Below are 19,693 nucleotides of genomic sequence, written 5' to 3' on the forward strand. Positions count from 1 at the left end.
GATAAATTCAGAATCATTTGAAAGTAACTGTGGGGGTCAGAGGCACTGCTCCACCAGCTCCGACCCCGAGTCTACTGTCAGCGTAGAGGAGAGCCCCCCAGTCAGCAGCAGCCTCTGTCACATGACCGCATCCTTCGATGAAGATATTGTTGATTTAAAGTGAAGACAATCTACGACGTGAGCCTCATCCTCTGCGCAAAGCACGCAACGTCTGACCATGGCCACCTGTGATCTGCTGCCTGCAGGAGAAACATCCATCAGGTCTGAGCAGGACGTGGACACCAAGTGAGGAGCCGCGCAGATGAGGCCGTATACAGATGGGGTGATGCAGCAGAAAACTCTGGTCCTGGCCCTTGTGTAGAATGACTCTCCATATACTGCTGTGTATATTGCGGACCCCGGCGGTCACTCTTTTGCTGGCTGTACAGAGTCGTCGGCCAGGAAATTGTGGAAGCCTTCAGCCAGTAGAATAGGGAGTGCAGCTCTGGCTTATATTAAAGGCTGGATTGCCATTCTACATGGGACCTGTCCCACGGTGGCTGGGGGTGGGGGGGGTTTGGACTCTGATTACACCCCTGCCTGAAGGCTGGAGGAGACGCGCCTCACCACACTGCCACATTAATGTATGTATACTGAGGATATGACAACTCGTCGCGGTAGTGTCTCACCCCTTCCTGTACATGGAGATCCCCAGCTGTCGTGTGATGTGTTCCACACCTGATCACATGCTGTTCTGAATGCACGTGATGCTGGGAGTTGTTGTACACCTGCCGCTGTGTTGTGACAGTGATTGGAGCGTCTGTGCACTGCATGCTTCCTCCTGCACTTCAGCTGATTCACAACCTTGTTGTGCTGCCGAGAAGAAACTGCTGGAATGTTCCAGAGTAATTTCTTGTGGGACATTCCGATCTTCTGACAAATTGTGGTTTTTACTTTCTATATTTTCCTAAGGGGCCAGAACGTGTGGTTTTGTATCCGATTCTGGTCAACTGCTAAACTCCTACAAGCGCCAACCACCAAGTGTCTTAATGATCGTATTTCCATTGTTTCTACGCCACGTGATGTCACTGTGTCCCGTCTGTGGCCTGTACATGAACACTTCACCACACAGGGGCGCCACAATAAAACTGATGAAGTTTGGGCTCTGGCCTTTGTGTGGTTCTTTCACAATCAAACAGGGTGGCTGTTGGGAGTGGTAGGTAGTGTACAGGCTAGAGGCGAGGTGATCGGAATGAGTTACTGGATGGATTTGTTACAATGTGTCAGTGTGGAGAGCTCATGCACCAGGCTAACCACACCTGTACTGACACACTGTAACAAAGCCATCCATCCATCCACCTCTGGAATATGCTTTTTATTCTGTGTATCGTCCACACTGTTACACAGCGACAGACCCGCACCTGTGTGTGACAATATCAGCAGGAGCAGATGTTTCTATGCATGTCACTTCCTTTTATAAACTTGGGACCACATAGTCTTAGAAATATCCAGTACTAGAGACAGAAGCCAGCGCCAATTATTTCCTGCCTTTCTAAGAGCCCAAGAGGTGGCACTGATTTCCAAACAGCCACATTCACCCTGAGGTCCAGCTGAAGAGGGAACTTTGCAGCAGATTAAAGTTCAGCAAATTTTCATTCTTTTCTGCATCCGGTCGTAGAATGGAAACCTCAATCGTTTCCAACCAGTAGATAAAACGGTCCTCACATGGTCAGAAAAGTGGTCAGATCTTCTGTTGTCCCTGGATCCAGATTCCCGGTCACTAGCAGCCAGCAGGGGTCTTACGTCCGTATTTATAGTGTTTTACCCCACTAAGCTTTTTTCTTTCAATCTTACACTAAAGTCCCCCCTGGAGGGGGTTTTCAATTTGGTTGATTTTTATGACTTTTGGTGCTAAAAAAAAATTGCAAAAACTAGTTAAAGACAAAAGAAATAAAAAAAACTTTTTAGATTTCCATAAATGTCGAACTACGTTCACCATTTTAAAGAAAAACCATCAGTGAACACAAGACAAAAGTAAGTACAATAAGTCGCACAATGATGAATCGGGCCCGTGTACCAGCACAAGCTGCCTAATAAGTGGTGTAACCAGATGCTTATCCAGCACCAATTATGGTGCCCCCAGAATGGAGTGATCGGACTATAAAAGGGACGATGTCTGCCCGAGGGTCAGGTCTACCATTGCAGTCCCCATGAATCCCAGACAGGCATGGTGCTGTGTTTTCTAATCCCTTGTACAGTTAAGAACAGGTAGGCGCTGATTGTCAGCAGCAGGTGGCGGTATTCATCTAGCCACACATCCATCCATCACTCAGATCTTCCCCCATCGGTGTGAGCCCACCTGCAAGGATGCAACCCTCTCTGTCCACCGCACACATATAATGCTCTGCGAGAATTACAGGTTCTGGTCTTTTATATTTCCCAGTACTGAGATTCCAAGACATCAGCACCAGGTCCCATCCTTGCTAAGGTCACATATAGTCGGACTGGTTCCTGATGGTAGGGTCACATGACTAGTGCCTGACAATTACCAGCCTGACACGCCGACTACTATGTGCGCCCCTCCCAACACAGGAATAAACAACACATAATAAAAACCCCTGGTAGGAGGGACCGGACCTTCCATTAAAGTAACAATTGGTAGCAGTGCAACAGCTTGGCGTGAGTGCCCCTTTAAGTCAGTAACATTGCCTTCTGAAGGACCCAGCAACAACCTTCCGTTACTTCCAGTTATCACTAAGTGGGATGTGGTGTCTTATTGGACGGCGCCAGAATCTAATGTTTGTCTCTCCAAACTTTGCTGGAAATGAGATTCGATTTGCTCCAGAGTCTTCCCTTTTGTCTCCGGTACACAGATGACGGTGAACAGGACATTGAGGCCACAGAAAGCAGCAAACAGCCAGAAGGTCCCATCTGGGCCAAGAAGATCCTGCCAGACACAAAGTACCATGTCAGCCACTGCCCGGCCCACATGAGTAATGCCCCACCCACAACTTACCAACAGATTATGAAAAACCTTTGTAACCAGGAATGCACAGCCCCAGTTGGTGACAACACACACCCCACTGGCCACGCCTCGGGCACGAAGAGGGAAGATCTCAGACATGAGTAGCCATGGAATGGGGCCCCAGCCTATGGCAAACCCTGTAGGAAGGAGAAGAGTCACTGGTCATGGGCAGTACAGTCTCCGCCCACTGCTGAAGACAATGCGCCACCCACCGCCAAAAAAACAATGTACCACCTCCATTGATCACCAATGCCAGCATCACCTCTGCCCACTGCTGATGACCATGCACTGCCTCTGCGCATCGCCCATGCCAGTGCCGCCTCCACCCACTACCGGTTAGCATATGCAGTCTCCGCCATACCACTTATCTCCTGCCCACAACCCCCATGCTCCGACAGTAGGATGTTTCCCGATCATAGGATTGGTCAGGGGTAAGGGGCTTACTGAAGAATTTGTCACCACTTACAGAGACCCTCGTCTCCAAAGCTTACCAGTAATAAACAGACCCATGCTGAGCAAAGCCAACCAGGCCAGTGGGTCTGCAGGACCGTCCATCATGTCTGCCGAGCTCATCAGGTCTGACGAGTTGTTCCTGTGTGCCACACTGATTCTAAAATACACCCCTAACAATGACGTGCTGAGTGCCATGATGGTACCTGGAGAGACAGAAGAGCATGTGTGAGTGGATGGGGTGCCAATCACCGAGGGGCAATTATCATCAGGACGAGACTCCCAGACGAGGGAACAAGATGCTCATCTGTGGTTTCCTTCCCATTTCTGCCCCGCTGATCCCTCCTGCTCATATTAACATCACATACAGGCACCAAGGATCATGGCATAGGACTCCCACAATCTGTGACTACAGTACATGGTGCAATGACCCCATGGGCAGACACCGTAGCCCATACCAGAGAGAAGCAGCAGCACCTTCCGCCCAGTCCGGTCCACAATGAGCGCAGCCAACGCAGTGAATGCCACCTGCACCAGCCCCACAACCACCGAGGCCAGACTGCTGTTCTGTAAAACACGGTGGACAGAATGAGCATGAGGCAGAACAAACATCGCCAGCATCACTGTCACTCACCTGAAAATTGGCTTCTTCAAAAATCATATCTGCATAGAACATGACAGCGTTGATACCGGTGGCCTGCTGAAAGAACATGAGCAGGATGCCCAAGACAAATGGTTTGTAAATAGATGGCACCCGGAGATTTGCCAGTGACAGGCGGTGGTCCTAAGAAGAGGAGGGGGGGAAAATAAAAAAATAAAATAATCGATGCAATCAGCACATCCCGTTCTATACCACAGAGCCAACAGTATATAGCCCCCCTAATGTACAGCGACCCCCACAATATACAGTCCCCGCTAATGTACAACACACTCACAATATCCAACACCCCCACAATATACAGCCCACCCAATGACTGAGTCCCCGCTATAACACACCCAAACCCCCCACAATATAAAGCCCACCTAATGTACAGAGCCCCCAATATACAGCACCCACCAAGTATACAGCCCCCCTCATTATCCAAGTCGTTCCAACATCAACCAAAAATATGCAACTTCTCAAAGTTCCAGCACTGATATAACCTCAAGACATTACATCATATGTGACTGATATCAGCCCCTCTTATATTGCTCCAGTACTGATACAACGGGTGAAATACCGTATATACTCGAGTATAAGGCGACCCGAGTATAAGCCGACCCCCCTAATTTTGCCACAAAAAACTGGGAAAACTTATTGACTTGAGTATAAGCCTAGGGGGGTAAATGCAGCAGGTACCGGTAAATGTCAAAAGTAATAATAGATAAGTGTCTTTGAATATCCATATTGAATCAGGAGCCCCATATACTGTTCATTATGGCCCCATAAGATGTTCCATATTAAAATATGCCCCATATAATCCTGCATAAAGGTTAATAAAGGCCCCATAAGATGCTCCATAGACACATTTGCCCAATATAATGCTGCACAAATGCTGATTATGGCCCCATAAGATGCTCTATAAAGATATTTGCCCCTTATAGTGCTGTGCAAACGTTATGGCCCTATAAGATGCTCCATACAGACACTTGCCCCATATGCCGTAGTGCCCTACAAACGTTAATTATGGCCCCATACAGACACTTGCCCCATATAGTGCTGCACAAACATTATGCCCCTATATAGTGCTGCAGAAACGTTATGGCCCCATATAGTGCTGCAGACACGTTATGGCCCCATATAGAGCTGCAGAAACGTTATGGCCCCATATAGTGCTGCAGGAATGTTATGGCCCCATATAGTGCTGCAGGAACGTTATGGCCCCCATATAGTGCTGCAGGAATGTTATGGCCCCATATAGTGCTGCAGGAATGTTATGGCCCCATATAGTGCTGCAGGAATGTTATGGCCCCATATAGTGCTGCAGGAATGTTATGGCCCCATATAGTGCTGCAGGAATGTTATGGCCCCGTATAGTGCTGCAGGAACGTTATGGCCCCATAGATGCTTCATAAAGACACTTGCCCCATTTGCTGCGATAAAAAAAATAAATAACATACTCACCTCTCCGTCGCTCAGGCCCCCGGCACTTTCAATAGTCACCTGCTCCTCGTTCCGGCGCCGATCTGTCTCCAGCACTGACGTTCAGCAGAGGGCGCACACTGACCACGTCACCGCGCCATCTGACCTCAGCGTCACTGCTGGAGACAGATCGGCGCCCGGAACGAGGAGCAGGTGACTATCGCGCAGCGCTGCGCTCCCCTCCCCATATACTCACCTGGTCCTGCCGCTGTGTAGATCCTGCTTCCCCAACGCCGCAGCGCTTCATCCTGTACTCAGCGGTCACATGGTACCGCTGATTACAGTAATGAATATGCGGCTCCACCCCTATGGGAGGTGGAGCCGAATATTCATTTACTGTAATGAGCGGGACCATGTGACCGCTGAGTACAGGAAGAAGCTGAAGCTGCTGCTGCCGGCGCCGGGGAAGCAGGGACCGCGTCTGGACTAGGTGAGTATTTTTAGACAGCCCCCGCTCCCCCTCCCCTGCCGACGCCCGGTATGACTCGAGTATAAGCTGAGAGGGGCAATTTCAGCCCAAAAAAGTGGGCTGAAAATCTCGGCTTATACTCGAGTATATACGGTAAGTATTGAACACGTCACCAATTTTCTAAGAAAATATACAGGTGCTTATCACAAAATTAGAATATCATGAAAAAGTTAATTTATTTCAGTTCTTCAATACAAAAAGTGAAACTCATTATATAGAGTCATTACAGAATGATTTATTTCATTTAATTTCTGTTAATGTTGATGATTATGGCTTACAGCCAATGAAAACAAGAGTGTCATTATCTCAGTATACTAGAATAATTAACAAAAAACACCTGTAAAGTCTTCCTAAGCATTTATAAAAGGTCCCTTAAAGGGCCACTGTCACCCCCCCCCCAGCCGTTATAAACTAAAAGAGCCACCTTGTGCAGCAGTAATGCTGCAGTCTAGGTGGCTCTTTTAGTTTTTGATTCATTTATTACCTCAATAAAGCGTTTTAAAAATTGGCCACAAATACCAGATATTGTACCTGGAGGCGGTCCGAATCGTCCTCTATGAATCTCCCAACTGCCGTCACTCTTCTCTTCAGGGGCGATGGTCGCCGCCCCCTGCGCGCTGTTGCTTCTTAAATCCGGCGCCTGCACTGTGCGTGCCTGCCTGGGGCAGGCGCAGTCTTCATTGTCAGTCACAGCTCAGACGCAGGGTGCCTAACTGCGCCTGTGCGGGCAGTGCGGCCACCCTGTTCCTGAATCCCCGCCCCGCACTGTGTTATTCATTATGCACAGTGCGGGGCTGGGGTTCCTGGGCATGCGCACTGCGCTTGTCAGACGCTCCCCCGCCTTCCAGCGTTGTTCTTTGTGGCTGTTCAAAACGTCGGCAATGAAACCTGTATATTCCGGCAATGCTGGAAGGCAGGGGACCGGGGGAGCGTCTGACAAGCGCAGTGCGCATGCCCAGGAACCCCAGCCCCGCACTGTGCATAATGAATAACACAGTGCGGGCCCCAGGCAGGCACGCACAGCGCAGGCGCCGGATTTAAGAAGCAACAGCGCGAAGGGGGCGGCGACCATCGCCCCTGAAGAGAAGAGTGACGGCAGTTGGGAGATTCATAGAGGACGATGCGGACCGCCTCCAGATACAATATCTGGTATTTGTGGCCAATTTTTAAAACGCTTTATTGAGGTAATAAATTAATCAAAAACTAAAAGAGCCACCTTGTTAGACTGCAGCATTACTGCTGCACAAGGTGGCTCTTTTAGTTTATAACGGCTGGGGGGGGGTGACAGTGGCCCTTTAAGGCCCCGTCACACTAAGCGACGCTGCAGCGATACAGACAACGATGCCGATCGCTGCAGCGTCGCTGTTTAGTCGCTGTGTGGTCGCTGGAGAGCTGTCACACAGACAGCTCTCCAGCGACCAACTATGCCGAGGTCCCCGGGTAACCAGGGTAAACATCGGGTTATAAGCGCAGGGCCGCACTTAGTAACCCGATGTTTACCCTGGTTACCAGTGTAAAATGTAAAAAAAACAAACAGTACATACTCACCTTCGCGTCCCCCGGCGTCCGCTTCCTGCACTGACTGAGCGCCGGCCCTAACAGCAGAGCGGTGACGTCACCGCTGTGCTGTGCTTTCACTTTACGGCCGGCAGTCAGTCAGTGCGGGAAGCAGACGGCAAGGGACCTGACGGACACCGGAATGTGAGTATGTAGTGTTTTGGTTTTTTTTACATTTACGATGGTAACCAGGGTAAACATCGGGTTACTAAGCGCGGCCCTGCGCTTAGTAACCCGATGTTTACCCTGGTTACCAGTGAAGACATCGCTGAATCCGTGTCACACACACCGATTCAGCGATGTCAGCGGGACCTCAACGATCAAAAAAAGGTCCAGGCCATTCCGACACGACCAGCGATCTCACAGCAGGGGCCTGGTCGCTGCTACGTGTCAAACATAGCGAGATCGCTAATGAGGTCGCTGTTGCGTCACAAAACTTGTGACTCAGCAGCGATCTCGCTAGCGACCTCGCTTAGTGTGACGGGGGCTTTAGTTTGTTTCAGTAGCTCCACAATCATGGGGAAGACTGCTGACTTGACAGATGTCCAGAAGGCAGTCATTGACACATTCCACAAGGAGGGTAAGCCACAAAAGGTCATTGCTAAAGAAGCCAGGCTGTTCACAGAGTGCTATATCCAAGCATATTAATGGAAAGTTGAGTGGAAGGAAAAAGTGTGATAGAAAAAAAGTGCACAAGCAACCAAGATATCCGCAGCCTTGAAAGGATGGTTAAGAAAAGGCCATTCTAAAATTTTGGGGGAGATTCACAAGGGTTCACCGTTATTCAAATAGTAAAGACAAAATTATACAGAATTTCACTGAATAGTGCTCAAATGACATAGAACATAACCTTTAATATAGATCAATAAAATCCCACAAAATATTTCATTACAATCAACACCCCATATGATATGGGTCTGCTCATAAATGGGCACATAAAGAATAAAGGAAGATATTTCACCCTAATAGGTTACTATAGCTTCCCTTCCTTACTGCAGAGGTTGGCACCCTAGAACCCTAGAAAACCTGCGCAATGGCGCCCCCGCTCAACGTCGACTCTCCCTCCCTTTCCCTAGATAGCCCTATCCAAAGTTGGGTGCACAGAAATATAGCAGTATTGTACCATATGTAATATAATCAGACAGAAATGGGACCCTGCTTCTGATATACCTTGTGGTACGTGCAATATATCAGAGAGGGAGGTATACTGAGGCCCAAACGAAACACCAAAATCATAAAAAGTTTGAGAATAGGCAGATATCATAATTGTACATATTCCCAGTTCTCGTTTATATATTGATGCAAAAGTCAATGGTACCCTAGCATATGCACCATAAATCATCACTGTGCAGTATTCCTTTAGATAATACATTCATATTGCACCTTGCCCAGATCTCATATATACAGTGCCTTGCAAAAGTATTCGGCCCCCTGGAACTTTTCAACCTTTTCCCACATATCATGCTTCAAACATAAAGATACCAAATGTACATTTTTGGTGAAGAATCAACAAGAAGTGGAACACAATTGTGAAGTTGAACGAAATTTAGTGGTTATTTTAAATTTTTGTGGAAAATCAAAAACTGAAAAGTTGGGCGTGCAACTTTTGGGCGTGCAAGGACAGGTGCCTAGATCTTCTCGAAAATAGTTCTTACAGGGGCGTGTCCTAGCTGGCCATGTGAGTGGACGCATAGAAGAGCGCTCCCGCTGCTAATTGTTCATAATCATGTGCAGGCACCGCTGAACGGGCTTATTTGCGCTATCCCAGGTGGCCGAAGGTCCGGGGAGTGGAGCGGTGCTGTTCTGGTGTCCCGACAACGGAGGAGATGACAAGACGGAGGCAGAGAGATGCGGGAGCCGGTGATGCAGGAGCCAGCCAAGATGGCGCCGCGGCCAGAGAAGACGCCGACAAAGCTAACGCCACATGTCAGCGGCGCATGGAGGTGGCTGCGAAGCTCAAGCAGTTTGCCAGAGTGGGAGAAGCAGAGACGGTAGCCGGAGATGGATCAGACATGGAGGAGGAAGCGATCCTGGCAGCAGAGCATGAGGTACAGAAGGGGAAGGGGAAAGCAGCATTGCGGTGGCAATAGGGGATTCTGAAGAAGTGACGCCGGGAGGTGAGCCGACCCTGAGGGATGTTTTTACATTAGTCTCCTCATGCAAGCAGTCCATAAATGCCCTGACCCTCCAGATGCAGGAGGTTAAGGGGGAAACTGCACAGATAAACGCTGCCCTACAAAAGATGGACAGACGCATGGGTGTGGTGGAAGAGAGGGTGAGCACTGCAGAAGACCATATAGTAAAGCTGCAAAAGGCGGAGAAAAAGTTTGCTCAAGCGATATCAGAGTTGGCTGCAAAAAAATGAGGACCTGGAAAACAGGTCCAGAAGGAATAACCTCCGTATAGTGGGTCTGCGTGAAAAAAACTGAGGGGAGAAATCCCACTGAGTTTATTGAAATTAAACCAAAGAGTTTTTTGGCCTAGTGAAAGGCACTTCCAATTATACAATTCCTACAAAAAAACGGAAGTATATGCCAAAAGAGAAATATAAAACATATTTTTATTAAACATATACGTACAATACATTTAAAAGTAAAAAGGGATGCAATACAAAATAGCTGCTCACACAGTGCATTGCACTCCAAACAATAAATAATTGAATACCAGTTCAAGAATTATAAATAGTTATTTTAAAGACTTGTTATATCAAAGGTATTCCAGCCCTATCAAGGTATCCAGAACTTCCAATGAGTATAGAACACTAATACAGCCAAATGTATGGCACCAGGACTGGGTAATACAATAATTAATAATTAGATTAATAGTGAGGTAATTCACCCAAGCCTAGAGACAAAACAGATGGCTGTCCTAAATCTGATAAGGGCAATGAAACTGCACAGTGCTTAACAATAATCAGGTTAGTAACTTACTGCCATATGTAAGGGTACCGTCTCACAGTGGCACTTTGGTCGCTACGACGGTACAATCCGTGATGTTCCAGCGATATACTTACGATCTCGCTGTGTCTGACACGCTACTGCGATCAGGGACCCCGCTGAGAATCATACGTCGTAGCAGATCGTTTGAAACTTTCGTCGTCAAATGTCCCGCTGTGGCAACATGATCGCATAGTGTAACAAAGGTGTGCACGATATTGTATACGATGTAATGGGTGGAGGAGCTTGATACGTAGGAGCATACGACTTCTACATCGCAAATACGTCATGAAATTATCACGGATCGTGCCGTCGTAGCGACCAAAGTGCCACTGTGGGTACCTTTAGTGTTCACATAGATCAATAAAAAGGAAACAGTGATACTCAGTGTAAAGTCAAGACCTAAATTAATAACAGTGCCCTATAAGTAGTGCCTAGGCTACAAGATTGAAAGATAAACGATTCATAAGAGTAGAATAAAGTGCCATGTGACAAGAAAATAACCAATAGTAGCAGTTAATGCAGAGTGCAAAAAATAGAAACAGAGGGAGGCTGGAAATGCAGGCAATACATGACCTGTGATAGAAGCGCAGAGCCCCGACGCGCGTTTTGCTTCTTCCTTGGGGGGGGAACGTATATATATATATATATATATATATATATATATATATATATATATATATATATATATATATATATACATACATATACATACACACATACAGTGGGGCAAAAAAGTATTTAGTCAGTCAGCAATAGTGCAAGTTCCACCACTTAAAAAGATGAGAGGCGTCTGTAATTTACATCATAGGTAGACCTCAACTATGGGAGACAAACTGAGAAAAAAAAATCCAGAAAATCACATTATCTGTTTTTTTTATCATTTTATTTGCATATTATGGTGGAAAATAAGTATTTGGTCAGAAACAAAATTTCATCTCAATACTTTGTAATATATCCTTTGTTGGCAATGACAGAGGTCAAACGTTTTCTGTAAGTCTTCACAAGGTTGCCACACACTGTTGTTGGTATGTTGGCCCATTCCTCCATGCAGATCTCCTCTAGAGCAGTGATGTTTTTGGCTTTTCGCTTGGCAACACGGACTTTCAACTCCCTCCAAAGGTTTTCTATAGGGTTGAGATCTGGAGACTGGCTAGGCCACTCCAGGACCTTGAAATGCTTCTTACGAAGCCACTCCTTCGTTGCCCTGGCGGTGTGCTTTGGATCATTGTCACGTTGAAAGACCCAGCCACGTTTCATCTTCAATGCCCTTGCTGATGGAAGGAGGTTTGCACTCAAAATCTCACGATACATGGCCCCATTCATTCTTTCATGTACCCGGATCAGTCGTCCTGGCCCCTTTGCAGAGAAACAGCCCCAAAGCATTGTGTTTCCACCACCATGCTTTACAGTAGGTATGGTGTTTGATGGATGCAACTCAGTATTCTTTTTCCTCCAAACACGACAAGTTGTGTTTCTACCAAACAGTTCCAGTTTGGTTTCATCAGACCATAGGACATTCTCCCAAAACTCCTCTGGATCATCCAAATGCTCTCTAGCAAACTTCAGACGGGCCCGGACATGTACTGGCTTAAGCAGTGGGACACGTCTGGCACTGCAGGATCTGAGTCCATGGTGGCGTAGTGTGTTACTTATGGTAGGGCTTGTTACATTGGTCCCAGCTCTCTGCAGTTCATTCACTAGGTCCCCCCGCGTGGTTCTGGGATTTTTGCTCACCGTTCTTGTGATCATTCTGACCCCACGGGGTGGGATTTTGCGTGGAGCCCCAGATCGAGGGAGATTATCAGTGGTCTTGAATGTCTTCCATTTTCTAATTATTGCTCCCACTGTTGATTTCTTCACTCCAAGCTGGTTGGCTATTGCAGATTCCGTCTTCCCAGCCTGGTGCAGGGCTACAATTTTGTTTCTGGTGTCCTTTGACAGCTCTTTGGTCTTCACCATAGTGGAGTTTGGAGTCAGACTGTTTGAGGGTGTGCACAGGTGTCTTTTTATACTGATAACAAGTTTAAACAGGTGCCATTACTACAGGTAATGAGTGGAGGAAAGAGGAGACTCTTAAAGAAGAAGTTACAGGTCTGTGAGAGCCAGAAATCTTTATTGTTTGTTTCTGACCAAATACTTATTTTCCACCATAATATGCAAATAAAATGATAAAAAAAACCAGACAATGTGATTTTCTGGATTTTTTTTCTCAGTTTGTCTCTCATAGTTGAGGTCTACCTATGATGTAAATTACAGACGCCTCTCATCTTTTTAAGTGGTGGAACTTGCACTATTGCTGACTAAATACTTTTTTGCGTGTGTGTGTGTGTGTGTGTGTGTGTGTGTGTGTGTGTGTGTGTGTGTGTGTGTGTGTGTGTGTGTGTGTGTGTATGTATGTATGTATATATATATATATATATATATATATACATACATACATACATACATACATACATATACACACACACGTTTTATATTTCTCTATTTTGGCATATACTTCCATTTTTTGTGGGAATTGAGTTTATTGAAAGTTGGCTGATGGAGAAAATTGGAGCCAAAGTGCTGACACGTTTTCGCAGTTGAGAGAGCTCATAGGGTCCCGCCGCAGCCCCCTGCCCCAGGAGCGAATCCCCGTACCATGCTTGCCAAAATACTGAACTATAGAGACAGGGACATTATTCTCAGGAAGGCCAGAGAAATGGAGGATCTGACGGCTGGAGATCAGAGAATTGCTATTTACCCGGATTATTCTGCTGCGGTTCAGAAACAGGATGAAGTTCACTGGTGTCAAGAGACGACTGAGGGAACTGGGGGTGCAATACTCTATGTTGTTTCCCGCGAAGTTAAGAGTGGTGGCTTTTGACAAAATCCAATTTTTCCTGACACCAGAGGATGCTACCCAGTGGATAGACATTAATGCTAAGAAATTAAAAGATAAGGCGACTGAAAATTAGTGGAGACCCGGATGGGTATTATTTCTTTGTCTCTGGAGGAGGGATTTGTGTTTATAACATAACTGCTCAATAATTGGGCAATTGTTCAACTTTTGAAGAGCCGAGCTTGACCATTTTGATTGACTGGCCAGAGGGTGAAGTAATGGTTAATATGAAAGGGGGAGGAGGGCTAAACGGTGAACTGCAATTTTGCTTTGTAGTTTCTTTACGTTATCATAGGTGTTGAAATGTTTTTGAAAATTGTAAGAAATTCTGTTTTTTTACGGTAGCAGGAGGCGGGTGGTGAGGGTAAATCAAGGTAGAGTTTGCAATGGGCAGAGGAGTTCCACTCTTGAGAGGAAGAATTTGCAGCACTGGGAGGGTTGGGGGGAGTTGGGTTTTGACAGGGTGGGAGGGAGGGGCTAGACAGCTTATATTTGAAAGTGAGGATAATTTGAAGAATGATGAGTGGCATGATGGGGGGCCGTATTAAAATACTGAGTTGGAATGTAAGAGGCCTAGCGGATAAGACCAAACGAGCGGCGAGCCTACAGTATGCTCGAGATCAAAGAGTCTCAATGATATGTCTGCTGGAGACACACTTGGTGCGGGAGAGGGTGGATGTACTATGTAGGCGCTGGATACAGAGGGCATATCATTCTACTTTCTCTACGTATTCAAGGGGAGTGTCAGTATTGATTCACGCGGGTGTGCATTATGAAGAGGTGGAGGTGTATGTTGATGCGGATGGCCAATATGTGGTGGTGAAATGTAAAATGTATGGAGTGCTGCTGTGTGTAGCGGCGCTGTATATTCCGCCTCCCTATTCCAGCAAGAAAATTAGAGAAGTGCTGGAGCTGGTGGGACGTTGGGGCCGGATACCGTTTTTAATTATTGGTGACCTTAATATATGCGATGATTTTTGGGACAAAAATAAAAAAACTTTCAGAATAGGTCTGATGGGCACACTACTACGTTTGGTACATATGTCCGAGAAATTGGTATGATTGATCTATGGAGAGTAAGACATGTTGGGGAGAGTGTTATGATCCTTAGTGGTTGAGGATCACGAATTACTCCAGCTAAGTAACAAACATAGGACAAGCTCTAGGGAGGTGGCAAACTGGACTGACCGCAAATCTGAACCTATCCAAACACACTAGAAGTAGCCGGTGAACGTGCCTAAAAATCCTAGACGTCTCGAGCCAGCCTGAGGAACTAACTACCCCTAGAGAGAAAGAAAGACCTCTCTTGCCTCCAGAGAAATAATCCCCAAAGATATAGAAGCCCCCAACAAATAATAACGGTGAGGTAAGAGGACGGCACATACACAGGGGTGAAAACAGATTCAGCAAATGAGGCCCACTAATACTAGATAGCAGAAAATAGTAAAGGGGTCTGTGCGGTCAGTAAAAAACCCTTACAAAATATCCACACTGAGATTTCAAGAACCCCCGCACCAACTAACGGTGTGGGGGGAGAAACTCAGTCTCCTAGAGCAACCAGCAAGCGAGGAGATCACATCTTAGCAAGCTGGACAAGAAACATGATGAATGCTGATAATCAAAAAAGGAACGGACAAAAACTTAGCTTGTCTTGGAGAGGCTGGGAGCAAGGTAATCACAAGGAATCTGAAGAGCACTGAATACATTGATAGCAGGCAAGGAACTGAGTATCCAGGTGAGTTAAATAGGAAACCAACCAAGCATAACGAACCAGCTGATGCAGCCAACCTGCAGAAAGACAACACTACACAGTACCGCTTGTGACCACTAGAGGGAGCCTAAAAATAGAGTTCACAACAGGAGAGGGGGTATTCTTGTTATTCACCGGCTCATGATACTCTGTCCAGAATTGATATGGCTCTTGGCAATCGACTGTTAGACACAATGGTGGGGGATGTGAGGTACTTACCGAGGGCTCTCTCAGACCATAGTCCAATTGAGGTGGAGTTTCGATTGATGGGGACACAGGCCGCGAGCAGGAGAGAGTGGAAGATTCACCCAAACTGGCTGCACAGTATAGATTTAGATAATATAAAGAGGGAGGTGATGGAATTCTTTGTGCTTGATGATGGGAGTGCAGATGCTCTCACTGTATGGGAAGCTATGAAGGCGTATTTAAGAGGGCTGTTTAGAGATATTAGTAGATGTAAGCGAAGGGCGAGGATGGCAGAGAAGGCAGCGATTGATGGGCTGAGGGCAGCGGAAGACGAGATGGTAATACTGGGAACTCCTGAGGCCGGGAAAAGATTAAAAGCAGCTCAAAATCATATGGATAAAATTATTTTGGAAAAGGCAGAAAGGAAGCGAGAATTTCAGAGGTTGACTTATTACCAGGAGGGGGGAGACTGTTGGCCACATTCTGTCGCTGGTGGCTTCTGCCCAGAGGAGTACTTCGTTTGTCCATTTGCTGGTTTCGGGGAGTGGCACGAGATTTTCCGAGACTTCGGAGATTTTGAAAGTCTTCGCTGAAATTTACAGTGGCTTTTTAGAGGGATTGGGGTTGCCGAGGTTGAATGATGACAGGGAAAGCTTAGAGGCTCCTATTACAGAGGAGGAACTGGGTCGGGCATTACAGTCTATGGCAAATGGAAAGGCGCCAGGAGTGGATGGGCTACCCACTTAAATCTATAAAAGTATGGGGGAAGTGTTAGTTCCCAGATTAAAGGTGATTTTAGAGGAGGCTAAGAGTAGAGGGATTTTGCCAGCCTCCATGAGAGAAGCCATAATAGTGGTAATTCCGAAGAAGGATAAAGATTTAAGGCAGCCCGAGTCATATCGGCCAATTTCTTTGCTCACTATGGATGTCAAGCTTCTGGCCGGCGATTGACGAGTGTTATCTCTAAGCTGGTGCACTCAGATCAGTCTGGTTTTATGCCTGACAGATCTACGGCAGTCAACCTGGGAAGGCTTTTTATGAATGTGCAACTGAGGTCCGACAACTATGGCCAGAGAGTTAGCGCATCCTTAGATGCCCATAAGGCATTCGATAACATGGAATGGGGATATTTGTGGCAGGTTTTGCACTGTTTGGGCTTTGGCTCACAGTTTGTGGCTTGGATTCAGCTGCTGTATGCGCAACCAGAGGCTAGAGTCAGGGTGAACGGGGAGCTATCTCACACTATAAAACTATATAGAGGGACAAGACGGGTGTCCGCTCTCCCCTCTTTTGTTTGCTTTGGCTGTGGAACCATTGGCCGCCAAAATTCGACAGTCTGCTGAGATGTCTGGGTTCAAGTATGGGACAATAGAAGAGAAGATAGCGCAGACGATATACTACTGTTCCTGGCTGATCCGATTGCTTCCTTGAGGGGTGCCATTGGGTTTATTGAAAGATTTGGCTCTTTGTCAGGGCTGACGATAAATTGGAGTAAGTCAATTCTGTTTAAAGTGGGGGAGGACGTGAGTGAGCTTATGGAGGAAGGGCGACTTAAGGTGGTAAATCAATGTAAATATTTGGGGATATGGATCTCTATGCCAGTCACAGACTATCTGCATAGGAATTTGACTCCTGTTTTGGGAGTTCTTAAGGTGAAAGTGGGTGCCTGGATTAAACTGCACTTGTCGGTGGTGGGTCAATCTCATTAAAATGATTTTGAAGCCTAAAATACTATACGTTCTCCACAACGCGCCAATTTGGATACCACGAGGGAAATTTCGGCAGATTAATTTCCTGTTCAGGAGTTTAGTATGGGGGAGACAGCACCCGCGTATCAGATAGGAGACGCTTCAGCGACCCAAGAAAGATGGCGGTTTGGCTTTGCCCAACCCTGAAGTATATTTTCTTGCAGCCCAGAGTCAACATTTAAAGGGCTGGGTGCATGAGGAGTCTTCCAGTGCTGCACAGCATTTGATTAAAGAGGTGACGAAAAGAAGTCCAGTTATACAGTGCCTGGAAGATGAATCCCTGGGTGCGCTTGGGAAAATCTATCCAACTATATTTCTGATACGTAAGCTGTGGGGTAGATTGAAACAAATTCGCGGGGTTACGTGTCTGACTAGGTTCTCCCCGTTATGGTATAATAATAATTTACCGGAGTTTGTGGCATTGGGAGTTCTACCAGAGTGGCAGGCCAAGGGAATTCAATATGTGCATCAGATAATTGAGCAGCGAGAGCTGAAATCCTTTTCCCAGTTGCAGTTGGAGTTTGGTCTCGGGGCCTCCGGGGACTACCAATATGCTCAGATGAGACACACGTTTGGAGCTCAGAACAGGGGTGAATGCCTTAGAATCCAAGGAGATATAGTGCTGGAATATGTGTGCGGTGAGGGGGATCTACGAGGGGGGCTATTTCCACCTTATATAAAGATTTGCTACATACGTACCTATTGTGATTCCCGATAAATGCGACAGCTAGGTGGGAAAGAGAGCTGGGCCCCCTGGAGGATGAAACGTGGGAGTCGGTGTTGGAATGGGTTCCAAAATTGTCACTGAGTGAACCGTATAGGCTGTCACAGCTTTATATACTGCATAGAGTGTACAAATCTCCGGAAGTATTGTATAAAGCAGGGTTACGAGCTAATTCTGAATGCCCGAGGTGTAAGAATGAAAATGTCGGAATATTTCACATGATGTGGGCGTGTCCGAGACTGGCTGCTTTTTGGTTGGTGGTTCGGAGTCGTGTGGAAGGAGCGTATAGATGCACGGTACCAAGGGAACCGGTGGTCTGTTTGCTGGGTTATGTAGAGGAGAGAGGAAATTGGAGTAGATAACTCCCTGAAAATAGCAATTGCCAGATTATTATATATGGCCCGAAAGGTAATAGCGAGAAACTGGATAAAGGAGGAACAGCCCACAAGAGGAGAATACCTTCAATATGTGAAGCAGGGTCTTGCATTGGAAAAAGGGGTTTATAAGAAAAGAGGGAAAATTGAAAGGTTTGACAAATTGTGGACTTCTTGGTTTGAAATGGGCTAGAAGCTAGGTTAAGGGGGAAAAGGAGTTGGGGGCCTGTTGCTCGAAGAAATATTGTATATGCGGTCTTAATTGTGATGAGATCCATTATGTATCGTTTGAGGAAGTGGTAATAAAAGATGTGAGCTGTCTCATTGGGATGGGGGGGGGGATAAGTTGGGGATGTTGGGGTTTGACACTTAAAATTTGAAATGAAAATAAGGTTGTAACATGTAAAATGCAATGTTATTCTTAATAAAAATCTGAGTAAAAAAAAAAAAAAAAAAAAATAGTACTTACAATTTTTTTTTTCCCTATTTCAAGACATGTTCTTTTTAGAAACACAAGGCACAGCCACGGGGTCCAATGTGGCCCCTCCATATGCTAACCACTACATGTCCTCCTACAAGGAATGCTTTGTGTAGACAAACCTGATTTTTGTTTCCCCATGCCACTAATTGGAAATGATATATAGATTATTTATTTTGCATCTGGGACTGATCATCTAACACAATTTTATCTTTCTAATTTTTCACCATAATACCGAGAAAAAGTTACCCCTCAGCAGAAAAATTTCACAATCCCTTCCTTCCTGTCTCGGGCGAGCTACAAATTTGCGAGACAAGCTCATTAGGGCAGATGAGGGTTCAAGTCAGAAGATCCCTAGCCAAATGTTTCTCAATACTCGACACTTTCCCTTGCCTACACTGTATACAGTACAACAACATTCTGAAAGGCAGTAAGATTTTACATCCACACATGGACAAAGTTTCAAACAAGAGGTTTTTTTTTTTTTTATTTGCGACTCTAACCATGCTGTACACAGTGGGTACGGAAAGTATTCATACTCCTTTAAATTTTTCACTCTGTTTCATTGCAGCCATTTGGTAAATTAAAAAAAAAGTTCATTTTTTCTCATTAATGTACACTCTGCACCCCATCTTGACTGAAAAAAAACAAATGTAGACATTTTTGCAAATTTATAAAAAAATAAAAACAAATATCACATGGTCATAAGTATTCAGACCCTTTGCTCATGCACTCATTTAAGTCACATCCTGTGCATTTTCTTGTGATCCTCCTTGAGATGGTTCTACTCCTTCATTGGAGTCTAGCTGTGTACAATTAAACTGATAGGACTTGATTTGGAAAGCACACACCTGTCTATATAAGACCTTACAGCTCACCTTAAAGTGCATGTCAGACCAACTGAGAATCATGAGGTCAATGGAACTGGCCAAGGAGCTCAGAGACAGAATTGTGGCAAGGCACAGAACAGAATTTCTGCAGTACTCAAGGTTCCTAAGAGCACAGTGGCCTCCA

General features: G+C 46.0%; 2 protein-coding genes across 14 annotated transcripts in view; one reads left to right on the forward strand and one right to left on the reverse strand.

The window, feature by feature from the left end:
* The window catches only part of GARNL3 (GTPase activating Rap/RanGAP domain like 3), a 190,340-nt gene extending 189,197 nt beyond the window's left edge, over positions 1–1,143 (forward strand). For 9 of the 11 annotated variants that reach the window (XR_013221256.1, XM_077284902.1, XM_077284900.1 and 6 more), the window contains one exon: positions 1–1,143. Coding sequence is in view for 7 of the 11 variants with exons in the window: in XM_077284902.1 (XP_077141017.1) it covers positions 1–163 (163 nt within the window). In the remaining 4 variants the exon portion in view is untranslated. The other 2 variants (XR_013221257.1, XR_013221255.1) reach the window with 1 other exon arrangement.
* Positions 1,141–19,693, reverse strand: part of SLC2A8 (solute carrier family 2 member 8) — a 27,904-nt gene continuing 9,351 nt past the window's right edge. The window contains exons 6-10 of one of the 3 annotated variants that reach the window (XM_077284910.1): positions 4,089–4,238; positions 3,913–4,021; positions 3,496–3,660; positions 2,996–3,141; positions 1,141–2,926 (exon numbers count right to left, since the gene is read on the reverse strand). In XM_077284910.1, the coding sequence (XP_077141025.1) occupies positions 2,753–2,926; positions 2,996–3,141; positions 3,496–3,660; positions 3,913–4,021; positions 4,089–4,238 (744 nt within the window). In that variant the 3' untranslated portion in view covers positions 1,141–2,752. The remainder of the gene's footprint in view (positions 2,927–2,995; positions 3,142–3,495; positions 3,661–3,912; positions 4,022–4,088; positions 4,239–19,693) is intronic. The other 2 variants (XM_077284911.1, XM_077284913.1) reach the window with 2 other exon arrangements.

The sequence above is a fragment of the Ranitomeya variabilis genome, chromosome 2 (genome assembly GCF_051348905.1).
Source record: "Ranitomeya variabilis isolate aRanVar5 chromosome 2, aRanVar5.hap1, whole genome shotgun sequence".
Taxonomy (NCBI): domain Eukaryota; kingdom Metazoa; phylum Chordata; class Amphibia; order Anura; family Dendrobatidae; genus Ranitomeya; species Ranitomeya variabilis.